This window comes from Neoarius graeffei, chromosome 2 (assembly GCF_027579695.1).
Source record: "Neoarius graeffei isolate fNeoGra1 chromosome 2, fNeoGra1.pri, whole genome shotgun sequence".
Classification (NCBI taxonomy): Eukaryota; Metazoa; Chordata; class Actinopteri; order Siluriformes; family Ariidae; genus Neoarius; species Neoarius graeffei.
This window is the reverse complement of record NC_083570.1, coordinates 92,874,203-92,889,782: the sequence shown is the minus strand read 5'-3', so window position 1 is coordinate 92,889,782 and position 15,580 is coordinate 92,874,203. Positions and strand designations below refer to the sequence as shown.

General features: G+C 42.9%; 1 protein-coding gene across 1 annotated transcript in view; it reads right to left on the bottom strand.

The window, feature by feature from the left end:
• Positions 1 to 15,580, bottom strand: part of gfra4b (GDNF family receptor alpha 4b) — a 240,374-nt gene that overhangs the window by 51,520 nt on the left and 173,274 nt on the right. Inside the window, exon 3 of the mRNA XM_060910537.1 lies at positions 6,426 to 6,506. Coding sequence (XP_060766520.1) covers positions 6,426 to 6,506 — 81 coding nt within the window. The remainder of the gene's footprint in view (positions 1 to 6,425; positions 6,507 to 15,580) is intronic.

The following is a 15,580-nucleotide window of genomic DNA, read 5'->3' as shown; positions in this document are numbered from 1 at the left end:
TTTATAAATAAAAGTAAGGCCATGGCTTGCATACATGCTTTAAGATCCTCAGTGTTTCAGAGGTCTGTGTATTACACCTATTTATTAAGAATCCGCCTTCTCAGAGAGCATTTTGAACGACTCCAGTTCTTACTTGTTGGGACACAGCAGCCTACTAGAAATAACTTAAAGTTGTTTACAGAAAATGTCACATACGGAACCATGGGTTTGCATTGCATCTGGTGAGACTGACATTCAACACGCAGCTTGAATCTTACGATATATTTAAATTATCAACTGTTAGTAGTCCAACTAACAAGAAGGTTAGAGGCTGTGCCAAACAGGCAAAAACCAGGAACAGTACCTATCCGGTCCTATATCTACATGCAACATGGCGTATGGCCAAATGGGAGGCTCTGGGTGACTGTGGTCACCTGGAAATAGATCAGAAAAAAAATCATGATGCTACCCAAGCTAGTCCTATATGAACACTATTAGGACATGTTGTGCTTTTGATGATAAATATCTAACATGATATAATAGGAGCTTAGACATGACATTTTTTTGGAGTGGGACCAATAGTGTGACCAGGGCCTTATGTCAACATAAATAATCTACTTCACCTCCTACTAACGAAACTACAAACTGGCTGATTTTTTATTTGTGACTAATAAGAACCAGGGCGGCACGGTGGTGTAGTGGTTAGTGCTGTCACCTCACAGCAAGAAGGTCCTGGGTTTGAGCCCCGTGGCCGGCGAGGGCCTTTCTGTGCGGAGTTTGCATGTCCTCCCCGTGTCCGTGTGGGTTTCCTCCGGGTGCTCCGGTTTCCCCCACAGTCCAAAGACATGCAGGTTAGGTTAACTGGTGACTCTAAATTGACCGTAGGTGTGAATGTGAGTGTGAATGGTTGTCTGTGTCTATGTGTCAGCCCTGTGATGACCTGGCGACTTGTCCAGGGTGTACCCCGCCTTTCGCCCGTAGTCAGCTGGGATAGGCTCCAGCTTGCCTGCGACCCTGTAGAACAGGATAAAGCGGCTAGAGATAATGAGATGAGATGAGATAATAAGAACCAACAACTCAATTGTGGCTATTAAACATGGATCAGACAGTCAATGCATCATTACAGATGAAATATATAATTAATATAAAAAAAATCTAGGTTTTCAAGCATTGCTACCAAGAACACACCCAGAGCAATAGGTAGCCACTTAGGTAGGTGCCTTGCTCAAGAGCACCTCAGCCATGGATGTAGAGGGAGGTGAAAACGCTGTTCTTTCACCCCCCCCAGCACATTTTTTCCTGTCAGTTCAGGAACTCGAATCAGCAACCCAAAGTGGGTTTAGCCCCAAACCCACTTCTCCAACCTTTAGGCTATGACTGCCCCATAATCAATAATAAAAGCATTTATGGGTTAAATTGATATTTGCAGAAATGTAATACAAAATATCTCATGAAAAAGGGAAATTATGAAGTATATATGTACTAAAAGAGCATATTAAATGACGACACGGCACATTACCCTGCACTTTTATTATTTATTGATCTGTTTATTGACACATAAATACAAAATACCTGCCCTTTAGTTTTCTATTTGCTCACAAGAGAGAAGTTCACCCAGACAGCACAAATCTAAGGGAACTGCAAATGCTTCTTCAATGTCCTGCATTGTTTCCCCTTCAGTGAACTGGCTTTTACACTGGGTGAATTTTATACTCATTTGGTCTGATCTCTGCTTTCAGTGAAAAAGCAGAAAAGTGTAGTTTTCAGGTACTTCCTAAATTGCTGTAGCAATGGGATCAATATAGTAAATGGGAGAGCGAAACTGTAAATAATGAACCTCTGGACATTACTAAGTCATTTCCAAAATTATTGCAATCAAAGAGATTAGGAATTAGCTGATTTAAACATTAAACTCAAGAGATTCTCACACAAAAAAAAGTGTACGAATGAAATAATTTTTTAATGTTTAGACCAGGGGTCGGCAGCCCTAGGCACGCGTGCCACAACTGGCACGCCGAGGAATTTCCAGTGGCACACTGACGATGATACACAAACCTAATTATTCAACACATTAAACATATTCAAACGTCATCTTGAACTGTCATTGGCTGTTGCATGGCGAGCCTGCTCTTTTAGCATGACTATGCAACAATATAGCACCCCCTCCCAGTGTTGCCAGATACTGCTGACGTTTTCCAGCCCAAAATGTGTTCAAATGTAATTCTACTCCCATTCCCTGTATTAGCTTATGAAAGAAAATAGTCGGAAAAATGAGCGAATCTGAAAAAGCCCTATGTACTTGCGCCACTTCAAAAATTAGTATTCATGGCCTCGCCCACCTTGGCTTGCGACCGCCCATGGGAAGAAAGTTCGGATTTAAGCGCGAGGAGAGATAGCAGAGCCCATCTCGTCAGTAGCTAAAGAAGAGGACCTAACAACAAATTGAAAACATGGCTGAACAAGTTCGTGCCTGTGCTATTTGTGGCAGTAACACATCAACGTTGCATGTTTGGGGAGACTGGGACCTCCCCTGTGCGAGTTATGAGCGTTCAAAGTCAGGCTGGAGCCGCCGACAGAAACAAAACCTAAGCGGAGCACCACGGCTCGCCTTGGGCGAATTACGTCCTGAGGCGCGGGGCTAGCCCGCCCTGGCAGTGCTGGTTCGTTGGGGAGAGGGCAGCGGTCGCTTGCTGCCAATTTGGGGAGGCTGGGACCTCCCCTGCCCGAGTTACGAGCGTCCAAAGTCGGGCTAGAGCCACCGACAGAAACGAAACCTAAGCGGAGCAACGTTGCAAGATAGAAGAGGTGAAGAAGAAACGGTTGGAATTTATCTTTGGAACACCACCAGCGAAGTATAATGCAGCGTTAGTACTGTGTTCTGATCATTTCAACCACAGTGACTTTTCAAACTTCGGTGCCTTCAGTAGTGGTTTTGCTTCGAGGTTGTTTTTAAGACTTGGATCTGTAGTCAAGACGATCGACCACCAGCTCACAAGCTGTAAGTAAAACATGAACTTTTTGTTCGAAGGTTTTTGTTACAAAATAGTATGTTCATATTCTCCATGTTAGCATGCATGACATGGTCACAAGCTAGGCAGGGATGAGAGTTTTCTGCTTTTCAGTGGATTTCCACTTTTTCTGAGTAATAAATGACCTTTTTATATTATGCCAAATCCGTTGAGAATTTTTTTTATTAATTTCGGGGGGTTGGGGTATGTTCCTTCATGCTGTTCAAACTTTATTAACTCCAACGATGTTTAAACATTATTTGTAAGTCGCCATCTTTAGTCTCGTTTAAATCTCTTTGAATGTGATGTAAAATTTGTGTTATCTACATTGTTATTGGTCAAAACATCGATGTTGAGACCAGAATAGCCAATCAAAATAGTTTTTACAAAGATACCCACATCCGCTTGTTCTGACCCACTGGAGGTAGCGTCACAGTGCTGTTAGCCAATCAGAGGTAACACGTTTACTGATTGCTGTTAGCCAATCAGAGGTAACACGTTTACATGTCATGAATATTAATGAGTAAGAGCTGAAATCCTGTCGTTCTCCCGCCACCCACTCCTCCACCAAACTAGAACAGCCTGAAACAGGAGAATCACAGCATTTTTTTTCACCAAAACCGGCTCACAGGGCATTCATTCATACTAGAGACCACCGCACAATTAATGAAAAAATGATGCAATGAGACCTTTAAGGAGGTCTTTCTCTCCAGCTCGGATAGTCTTTTTGAGGGGCTGCCAAATAAAGAGACAATAAAATCAAGAATAAAAGACATGCCCGTATCAGCCAGAACTGTTGAGCGACGAATTGGTGAAATGGCAGAAAATGTAAGGGTGCAGCAAACAACTGGCATAAAGTGGGTTAAAGTGTGTGAGGTTAATGGCATAAAACAAGTGCGATGGTGTTTTACATTTGCTCAATGCATTAAATATCCATATCTGTCTAAAATGTGTGGTGTCTAATTACACATAGTTAACAACACCTATTTGAATGGCACACTAACTAACAAGAAAATTTCTAATTGGCACTACATGGCAAAAAGGGGGCGGCACGGTGGCATAGTGGTTAGCGCTGTCACCTCACAGCAAGAAGGTCCGGGTTCGAGCCCCGTGGCCAACAAGGGCCTTTCTGTGTGGAGTTTGCATGTTCTCCCCGTGTCCGCGTGGGTTTCCTCCGGGTGCTCCGGTTTCCCCCACAGTCCAAAGACATGCAGGTTAGGTTAACTGGTGACTCTAAATTGACCGTAGGTGTGAATGTGAGTGTGAATGGTTGTCTGTGTCTATGTGTCAGCCCTGTGATGACCTGGCGACTTATCCAGGGTGTACCCCGCCTTTCGCCCGTAGTCAGCTGGGATAGGCTCCAGCTTGCCTGCGACCCTGTAGAACAGGATAAAGCGGCTAGAGATAATGAGATGAGATGGCAAAAAGGTTGCCGACCCCTGGTTTAGACATTTCTACCACTAACATACTGATGCAAAACCGATAACAGAAATCTATCCATTTTTAGCCCATCCAGCCATAGGCCAGACCAGATGAGCTTACGCAATCACGCATTGTCCGTCCATTGTTGTCCATCATCATCCTTCCACAATTTACAAAAATTGCTACTCCTCCTACAGGATTGATCGGATTTCAATCAAACTCACAAACAATGTTCCCCAGGTGGATGTGCATAAAAGTTGACAAGATGGTGGCGCCACCTGTCACATTTATGATTTTATGGGTGTCTGAAATTTTTGGGTGACTTGTCACATTAAACACTGTTCTTCATAAACTGCTGGGACATTTTCACTGAAACTCACCCACAAGTCTTTAAAGACATATTCCAACAAGAACTGTTCACCAGGTGGCGCGCCCCCTACCATGGATGAGGCTCCAGAGGGGTCATGTGCAATTTCACGAAAATTGCTACCCCTCCAACAGGAGTGATCAGATTTTGATCCAACTCATATGGAATGTTCCCCAGGATGGTATGGATAAAAATTATCAAGATGGTGGCACCACCTGTTATATTTAACATTTCATGGACGTTTGAAAATTTTGGATGACTCATCACGCCAAACACTACTGCTCGTAAACTGCTAGGATGTTTTCACTGAAACTCACCCAGAAGACTCTAAAGACATATTCCAACAAGAGTTGTTCGCCAGGTGGTACCACTTGCCATGGATGCAGCTTCACAGGGGTCATATGTAATTTCACAAAAATTGCTACCCCTCCCAGAGGACTGATTGGATTTCAAACCCACACACAACAACAATGGCTGGTATGAGCTCCAGCCTCATTGAGGCTATTTTTTAGCATAAGGATTTGGGTGGATATCACTGTAGCACACCTAAGAAAATAGTCACAAAATTACCAAGAATATACTGTATAATGCACCACCAAAATAAATACAAGCCTTATACTTCTACTCTGTAAAAGTAGTGACACTAGTTTTCACTGCAGCACACCTACTAAAATAGTCATAAAATTACCAAGAATATATTGTATAATGTACCACTAAATGAAAATACGAGCCTTATACTTCTACTTTGTAAAAGTAGTGACACTAGCAACCCGTATCTTTTCTGCCCAGCTTCAGTAATTGCCCAAGTTCTCCTGCCTAGCACCAATTTTACATCTCAAAATTATTTCCACTTTCTGATGGTAGTCAATGTGTCGATCTGCTTTTAGGGCTCTGATTATTATCACTTCCCACACATTTTCTTATAGAGCTTTATGTTTGAGTAATAGCAGATTTCGACGTCAAACCCATTTCTCTTCTAACCCTGAGCAAACTAATCTTCCTCCTGCCTTATATGTAGGTTAAAGTGGGAAAATTATCTGCCCAATGAATAAATGTAAATTCTACAGCTTGTAATTACCTGGTACAATCTGTTTTCATACAAGGAGAATGAAGGACTGGGCATGGTCTGGGTTGAACTTCTTTTGAAGCCGTACTTGCAGTAGTGCAAGCATATTTTCTTGTCAAGCCTACTGAATGCTTTTAATACTTTACAGAATTCATATGCAGTTATTGTGGATGTTGCTGTCAGCCAGAAACATTGGTATCCTGATGAAATACTCATTTGTCGAGGATGCATTTTTGTTTTACTCAATTTCTGAGCAAACATAAAGCACTTCTCGTCAATGCAGTAAGGCTGACACGCTCACCCTTTTGTTTACTGATCCAAATGTAAGTCAAGAAAAACGTCAATACTCATTTTCTTTTCACACTCTGTAGTTATGGAGTGGTATAAATAATACACAAGGAACTTGACTGCAAACCTCAAAGGGAAGCAAACAGGGACAAGTAAGTACAGGAATAAATGAATGTTTGTTTGTATTAAAAAAAGAGTTCAAGTGCCTTTGCTCTCAATTTTGCAACCATATTACCTCCTCCTATAATAATGGAAGGTTAAAAGTACATGGTCTAATGAAAGAATATAAGCTTACCTGCCGTGATAGAGGCGAGACGGACATAATCATATCCTTTTTCCACTGTCTCATATGGATAGCTCTCCACCAGGTTCAGCCCTAAAAAAGACATGATAGATAGCACTTGATATTTAAGCACCATTTAGAAAAATGCAGCAGTTTAACCCCTTAAACTCCTAGGACATGTCAGGTCCAGGGCAGGTCCAGGGCTGTACTTACTGAATCATTTATAGTATTTACTGAATAATATGCTTGAAGGTGAATAAATGAATAATAAAATAGGAATAAGGAGGTCAAGTAGGCCTAGTTTATGTAGTTTATTTACCCGAAAGTTAAAGAAAGGCAGTTAAAATCTTCAGAATGGTGAGTACAACAGAACTCTAACTAATCCTCGACTATACAAATATATATATATGTATGTATGTATATATATATATGGGCGGCACGTGGTTAGCACGTGCTTAGGTAGTGGTTAGCGCTGTCGCCTCACAGCAAGAAGGTCCGGGTTTGAGCCCCGTGTCCGGCGAGGGCCTTTCTGTGCGGAGTTTGCATGTTCTCCCCATGTCCGCGTGGGTTTCCTCCGGGTGCTCCGGTTTCCCCTACAGTCCAAAGACATGCAGGTTAGGTTAACTGGTGACTCTAAATTGACCGTAGGTGTGAATGGTTGTCTGTGTCTATTGCCGCTTTTCCACTACAAACGCGGCTGAGTCGGGCTGAGCCGTGCCGTGCTGAGTCGGGCTGAGTCGAGCTGAGTGGGGCTGTTGGAGTTGCATTTCGACTACAACCGTGCTGAACCATGCTGGCTGGAAGTGGGTGGACACATTGGATGGAGTTAGCGAAAGTGGGTGGACGTCACGTGATGTCGTTAAGCAGCGCAAACAGTGACATCAGTGAGCTTTTAAGCAGTAGTCTCACGACCCGAATAGTAAACAATAAACATGGAGGACATGGAGTCGTTAGTGTTGCTGGTCTTGGTTCTGTGGCTTGTTGTCACCGACAACGCCAGCAGATATTGGCAAGAGCGTATAGATGAGGCGAGGCGCATAAGGCTTCAGAAATTCTCGTAATTCTCCTTCTTCCGGGTTTACAGTGTTTACAGATCCCAGCGTGCTCGCGGGGCGTGTGTGGGCATGTGAGGACACTCCTCCTCACCAATCACTGCACAGGGGAGTGTCTGCTCACGCCCCTAGCCTCACTCGGCACGGTTTGGCTCGCTTCAGCCCTACTCCAAAACGGTGCGAGTTTTAGGGGCTAAGCAGGGCTGAGCCGAGTCGTGCTGTTTTTTGGTAGTCGAAACGCGAGCCGTGTCGGGCTGAAGTGAGCTGAAGCGAGCTGAAGTGAGCTGAAAAAGGGTAGTGGAAAAGTGCCATATGTGTCAGCCCTGTGATGACCTGGCGACTTGTCCAGGGTGTACCCCGCCTTTCGCCCGTAGTCAGCTGGGATAGGCTCCAGCTTGCCTGCGACCCTGTAGAACAGGATAAAGCGGCTAGAGATGAGATTTTATATATATATATATATATATATATATATATATATATATATATATATATATATATATATTTACACACACACAGTGGTTCTTGAAAGTTTGTGAACCCTTTAGAATTTTCTATATTTCTGCATAAATATGACCTAAAACCAGGGCTTTGAACCAGAATTTTTTTCCTATTGGTTCGTTCCGAACAGAAATGGAATTTTAACGTTTCCGGTTTTGGGTTCCACCATTAAATAGACGTTCCCGAACCGGTTAGAACAAAAAAATTTCGTTCCCGGAACGGTTAATTACGTTCCCTGTCAGCAGCGGTTTAACAAATGGCTATTAAAATTATGTCTCTGTCTCATCCAGCTTAAGCCAAATGTAGGCTAATTCTATTACAACCTTCATTAAATAAGACAAGAAATAATTCAAAACAATTATTTCAAATGTTGGCGATTTGGATTCTCAGTATGTCTTCCCATCTACACAAACAGAAAAAGTGCCAAAAATGAAAGATAATTCGTTTAGTGTGTTACCAAAGGCTAGTCAGGCCCTATAGAGGGTTACCGCATGACGTCACCGCGCAGCGAGATTTTGTTAAGCACCATATTGGAAGACCAAGTACACATCTATGCAAGTACATACATACATAAAACAAACTACACCTGAAATGTAGCCAGGACCGGTTCTGCCCTAATCTGGACCCGGGTGCAGCATCGCGCAACCCCCCCCCCCAAAAAAAACAGTCTAAATCAGGACAACCATCACATAACTATAACTATAAACATTTTATATCAACTATTTTAACTAAATGGGCTATAATAAATAAGCCAGCAGGCAGCCACGGCGGGCTGCCTCAGAAAAGTAACCATTCAATGACACAACTGAAAGCCTGCAGCCATGGCGGGCTGCCTCAGAAAAGTAACCATTTGTCCTACCTTAACTCGTTTTGCATTTTCTGCCTCCTTTTTTGTATTTTCGACCCTCCGTTTATTTTCTTTCCTTTTCTGAAAACCCGATTTGTGTCCAGACATTTTGTTCTGCTACCAACGAACTAACTCGTCAGGTCTCGTCTCTCGAACCCGCGATGATTCCCGTGGGAAGGGCAACAATTGATACATTTTTACAAACAGCCAATAGGGAGGTTGCAACGTTCAGGCTCTTCTTTGCTCAAACACTCAGTAATGCACTTACTCACTTATTATCACGTTGAGACGTGATAGTAGTCCACCTTCCCGCTCTCTCCATTCAGTCAGCGAACTTCACACAGGAAGTGAACCCCAGCAGGTCATAGAAACTTGCGCAGGAGAAGAATGACTTTTTTTATTTGTAGGCTACGGAAACTTTGAGGAACGAAATAAAAACCGGTATTAACCGGTTACCATTATTTTTAATAAGCGTTTCTGTTCCGGAACATAAAAAATAATAAAGTTTCTGGTTTCGTTTCTGTTCCATGTGAAATAGAAAAAGTTCCCGGTTTTCGTTTTCGTTCCTTGAACCGGTTCAAAGCCCTGCCTAAAACATCATCAGATTTTTACACAAGTCCTAAAAGTAGATAAAGAGAACCCAGTTAAACAAATGAGACAAAAATATTATACTTGGTCATTTATTTATTGAGGAAAATATTCCAATATTACATATCTGTGAGTGGCAAAAGTAGGTGAACCTTTGCTTTAAGTATCTGGTGTGACCCCCTTGTGCAGGATTAACTGCAACTAAACGTTTCTGATAACTGTTGATTAGTCCTGCACACCGGCTTGGAGGAATCTTAGCCCATTCCTCCGTACAGAACAGCTTCAACTCTGGGATGTTGGTGGGTTTCCTCACATGAACTGCTCACTTCAGGTCCTTCCACAACATTTCAATTAGATTAAGGTCAGGACTTTGACTTGGCCATTCCAAAACATTAACTTTATTCTTCTTTAATCATTCTTTGGTAGAACGACTTGTGTGCTTAGGGTCGTTGTCTTATTGCATGACCTACCTTCTCTTGAGATTCAGTTCATGGACAGATGTCCTGACATTTTCCTTTAGAATTCACTGGTATAATTCAGAATTCATTGTTCCATCAATAATGGCAAGCCGTCCTGGCCCAGATGCAGCAAAACAGGCCCAAACCATGATACTACCCCCACCATGTTTCACAGATGGGATAAGGTTCTTATGCTGGAATGCAGTGTTTTCCTTTCTCCAAACATAACGGTTCTCATTTAAACCAAAAAGTTCTATTTTGGTCTCATCTATCCACAAAACATTTTTCCAATAGCCTTCTGGCTTGTCCACGTGATCTTTAACAAACTGCAGATGAGCAGCAATGTTCTTTTTCGAGAGCAGTGGCTTTCTCCTTGCAACCCTGCCATGCACACCATTGTTGTTCTGTGTTCTCCTGATGGTGGACTCATGAACATTAATATTAGCCAGTGTGAGAGAGGCCTTCAGTTGCTTAGAAGTTACCCTGGGGTCCTTTGTGACCTCGCCGACTATTACACGCCTTGCTCTTGGAGTGATCTTTGTTGGTCGACCACTCCTGGGGAGGGTAACAATGGTCTTGGATTTCCTTCATTTATACACAATCTGTCTGACTGTGGATTGGTGGAGTCCAAACTCTTTAGAGATGGTTTTGTAACCTTTTCCACCCTGATGAGTATCAACAACGCTTTTTCTGAGGCCCTCAGAAATCTCCTTTGCTCATGCCATGATACACTTCCACAAATGTGTCTTCTGAAGATCAGACTTTGATATATCCCTATTCTTTAAATAAAACAGGGTGCCCACTCACACCTGATTTGTCATCCCATTGATTGAAAACACCTGACTCTAATTTCACCTTCAAATTAACTGTTAATCCTAGAGGTTCACATACTTTTGTCACTCACAGATATGTAATATTGGATCATTTTCCTCAATAAATTAAAGACCAAGTATAATAGTTTTGTCTCATTTGTTTAACTGGGTTCTCTTTATCTACTTTTAGGACTTGTGTGAAAATCTGATGATGTTTTAGGTCATATTTATGTAGAAATATAGAAAATTGTAAGAACCTCACTATGTGGACTATGTGCAATATCTTACATGCTGCTATAAATTCTTTATTGTGCAATCTATTTAATATATCTAGCATGGTCAGTATATTCTATTCTATAGAATAATATTTTATTTAAGTTTTTTTGAAGTATTTACTTGTAAAGTTGGTATTTTTGGTTACCGGATTATTTGCAATAATCATATGCGGCAGTTATATTGATGTAAGCCAGTGGAACGAAATTTCGTTCAAATGTGCATTTTGAATGTGCACGTGAATGACACTAAAGTTATCTATCTATCTATCTATCTATCTATCTATCTATCTATCTATCTATCTATCTATCTATCTATCTATCCATCCATCCATCCATCCATCCATCCATCGTTCTCCCCAGAGTGTTTTTGCGTGTCGGATTGACATGCTTTAAATTTGCCGACATACTATTTTTTTGCTCCAACACTCTCTGACAAAGCACATCAGATTCCTACCTCGCGATGTTTGGGGCTAATTTTGAAGGAAAATCAGTCTTTTGGGCCAGTTTGCTGCCATGATGCAGTCAGGCAGACCGGAAATACCCAGAGGAAATCCCCAATTACAACAAATGCTCTCAATCACTTTGCTGCTGCACTGGGACCATGATGCTTCAGTGCGTGGGTGAGATCGTGGTTTATGGTTTTTATGTGGTGGGTATACATCTCCACATTTCAATCATGCCGAAAAGAGGCACGAATGGGGCTCCGCACCCAATAGATTTGTATTTTAACAGCTAAATGAGAGTAGGACAGAAGAGCCAGAAAGAGAAGAGGAAAGAAGTGAAACCGAAGACGTTGTTGACACAGTAGATCTGTTCAACCACCTCCAAGTGTTGTATAATTACTCCCGACTTAGTGCTTGTTTCAAGGAACCATCCTTTATGGTTTACACCATCCATGTGTGTACTATTAGCAATATTATTGCTCAAACATGTTGTTTATTCTAAGGTGCTTTTGTTAAGGTGCTTAATGGTGCTTGAAGTATTAAGTAGGCCTTAGTATAAAGGTACTACTCAAGATTGTGGCATTTGTGCAGTAAATGCAGTCTGCAGGGGGTGTTATTAGGTTACTGATAGATAGATAGATAGATAGATAGATAGATAGATAGATAGACAGACAGACAGACAGACAGACAGACAGACAGACAGACAGACTTTAATAATCCCAAGGGAAATTGAGGTGTCCAAGTACCATATACACATAACAACACACACAAAGGCACACAAACTAAATAAAATTAACACACACATCCATATCCCAAGGATATAAAAACAAGCAAACAATTCCTGCACCACAGAATATAAAAAGAAAACAATAAAAAATAAAAAAATAAATTTAGCATGTAAAAAAAAAACATGTTTAAAAGCCACAAGTTAAAAATAAAATTGTGCAACATACTCAACCATTGTAGAGATACAGTATAGCAGCAAAACAAATTTAACCACTAAAATCAAAAACAGTCCTTCCTCTCAATATGCCATTAAAAAGCTGAATGGCCCTAGGTACAAAAGAGCTCAGCAACCTGTTTGTTTTGTAAGGTACAATAGGGAAAGGAGCCTGCTGCTCACCATACTTCTCTGCTCCTCTGTTTGGAGAAGATGGTGTGTAGGGGGTGGCTTTCATTGTCCATAATAGCAAGCTGTCTGCTCAGCGTCCTTTTGTCAGCAACTGTTGACAGAGTCTCTAGCTCCATACCCACCACAGAGCCAGCTTTTCTCACCAGCCTGTCCAGTCGTCCAGCATCCCTTCTCCTAATACTACCTCCCAAACATACCACAGCATAGAAAAGGACACTGGCCATGACAGACTGGTAGAACATAAGCAGGAGCTTGCTGCAGACATTAAAAGACCCCAGCTTCCTAAGGAAAAAAGCCGACTCTACCCTTTCTTATAAAGTGCATCAGTGTTGGCAGACCAGTCCAGTTTGTCAAGGTGTACCCTCAGGTACTTGTAAGTACTTACAATCTCCACAGTCACCCCATCAATAGTGACAGGCAACAGGGAAGAAACAGGCCTCCTGATGTCCATCACCATTTCCTTAGTTTTGGTGGTGTTCAGCAGCAGCTGGTTGGTCCTACACCATCCCACAATGTCATCCACAAGGCTCCTGTACTCACCTTCCTGACCATCCTTAATACACCCCACAATAGCAGTGTCGTCAGAGAATTTCTGCAAGTGGCATGACTCAGAGTTGTACTTGAAGTCAGTGGTGTATAGGGTGAACAGTACAGGAGAAAGAACAGTTCCCTGTGGCGCCCCTGTGCTACTGACCACAATCTCAGATGTAAGGTCCCCCAGCCTAACAAATTGGGGCTGTTCGGTGAGGTAATCTGTGATCCAAGACACCAGGCAAGTGTCCACTCCCATCTGCAGCAATTTATCCCTCAAGAAGAGGGGCTGGATGGTATTGAAGGCACTGGAGAAATCAAAAAACATGATTCTCACAGCACAGCCTCCTTTGTCCAAGTGAGAGTAGACTCTATGTAGCAGATACAGAACAGCATCCTCCACTCCAACATTCACCTGGTAAGCGAACTGTAGCGAGTCCAGCGCATGGCAAGCCTGGAGTCTTAAAAGGTGGAGCAGCAGCCGTTCAAATGTCTTTATCAAGTGTGATGTAAGGGCAACAGGCCTGTGATCATTAAGTTCCTTTCTGGGAACTGGAACCAGGCATGACGTTTTCCATAGTAAGGGTACCTTACCCTGTTGCAGGCTAAAATTGAAGAGGTACTGAAGTGGTTCCCCCAATTCGACCGCACAGCTTCTGAGCAGTCTAGAGCAGACTCCGTCCGGACCCGCAGCCCTGGACTTGAGCCTTCTGAGTTCTCTACTGACTTGCTCAGTGCTAAAAGTAGAGCATGCGGGGAGGGGGGGTGCCGAGTTTAAAAGCAGAGTACGGGGGGGGGGGGGGGGGGGGGCAGAGTCTTTAGATACAAGAGGAGGGGATGAGTTGGAGGTGGCAGGGACAGCAGCAGCAGAGCTTTGGAATCGATTAAAAAAAATGGTTCAGCTGGTTGGCTTTAACCATAACACCTTCAGCCTTACTGCTCTTACCCCCACAGCCCGTAATGTTGCGCACTCCCCGCCAAACCTCTTTCATGTTGTTCTCCTGTGGTTTGCTCTCAACCTTATTCTTATAGATATTCTTTCAGCTCCTTCTGCACGCCCTTCAGTTCTGTCACATCACCGTTCTTAAATGCTTTCTTCTTATTATTGAGGAGGTTTTTGACGTCGCTAGTCACCCAGGGCTTGTTATTAGGAAAACAGCGCACAGATGTAATGGGAACAACTATGTTCATGCAGAAGTTCAGGTAGCCCATTATACAATGTGAGGCTTCTTCTATATCCACAGCATCCAATAGCACACTCCAGTCTGTGGACTCAAAGCAGTCCCTCAAGGCCTCTTCTGCCTCTGGTGTCCACTTCCTGAAGGTGCGTGTGCCAATGGGAAGCCTCTGAACTAGAGGCTTATACAGTGGCTGAAGATAAATGAGGTTGTGGTCTGACCTACCCAACGGGGGAAGGGAGGTAGCACTGTATGCATCCCTCACGTTTGAATACAAGATATCAATTGTTCTATTTTTTCTAGTACGGCAGTCAACAAACTGGTAAAAATTAGTGAGGGTGGAGTCTAAGGTGACATGATTAAAATCACCAGAGATCGCAAAAAAAGCATCTGCATGTTGAGTTTGAAGCCCAGCTATCATAGAGTGAATAGCGTCACACGCTGAATCAGGAAGGGCTCGTGGCGGTATGTACACACAGACGACAATAACGTGGGACAGTTCTCTAGGTAAATAATAAGGACGGAGGCTAACCGCAAGTATCTCCACATCCTTACTACATACAGTCACTTTCACTGTAACGTGACCGGGATTGCACCATCTGTTGTTAATATACACCACCAGTCCCCCACCCTTCTTCTTGCCAGAAAGTTTGTTATCTCTGTCCAACCGGACAACATTGAACCCCGGTAGCTCAACATTAGCCGTGGGATTACAGCTTGTGAGCCACGTCTCAGTAAGGCAAATCAGGCTACACTCTCTGTAAAGTTTATGATTCCTTACCATGGCAGCCAGTTCATCCGTCTTATTAGCAAGTGAGTTAACATTCCCCATAACTATAGAAGGGATTGCGGGCTTGTATCTCCACTTCTTCTCACGTTGCCTCGCCCTAACTTTAACTCCAGCTCTACATCCACGGAAACACCACAATTCCTCAGGGACATCAGCATAGACCTCCCCGCCGCCAGCTTTGCAAAGTGCCAGTAGTTTACTCCTTGTATATCCAAGTTCAGCACCAGAGCGATGCGATGCCTCCATATCCATAGGATAAAATATAAAAACACTCCAAAAAGTGTATAATCCAAAGAGCAACACAATAGAAAAAGTAAAACAAAAGACGAAGAAGACGCACCAGACACAGAGCTACCTAGACTTGCTGCCATTCACATGGTGCACAATGATGTTCTGGCAGTGGTAATAAAACAGCATTATTATATACTACATTGTTGTCAGATGATGACTTTATTTATTGCTGCCACGCTCCCGGGCTCACCCAACACTCAGGACACCACTTCCCACAATCTCCCTCACACACCAGTCACTACCACGTGCACTCCGTCAGCCAACCCAGAGCC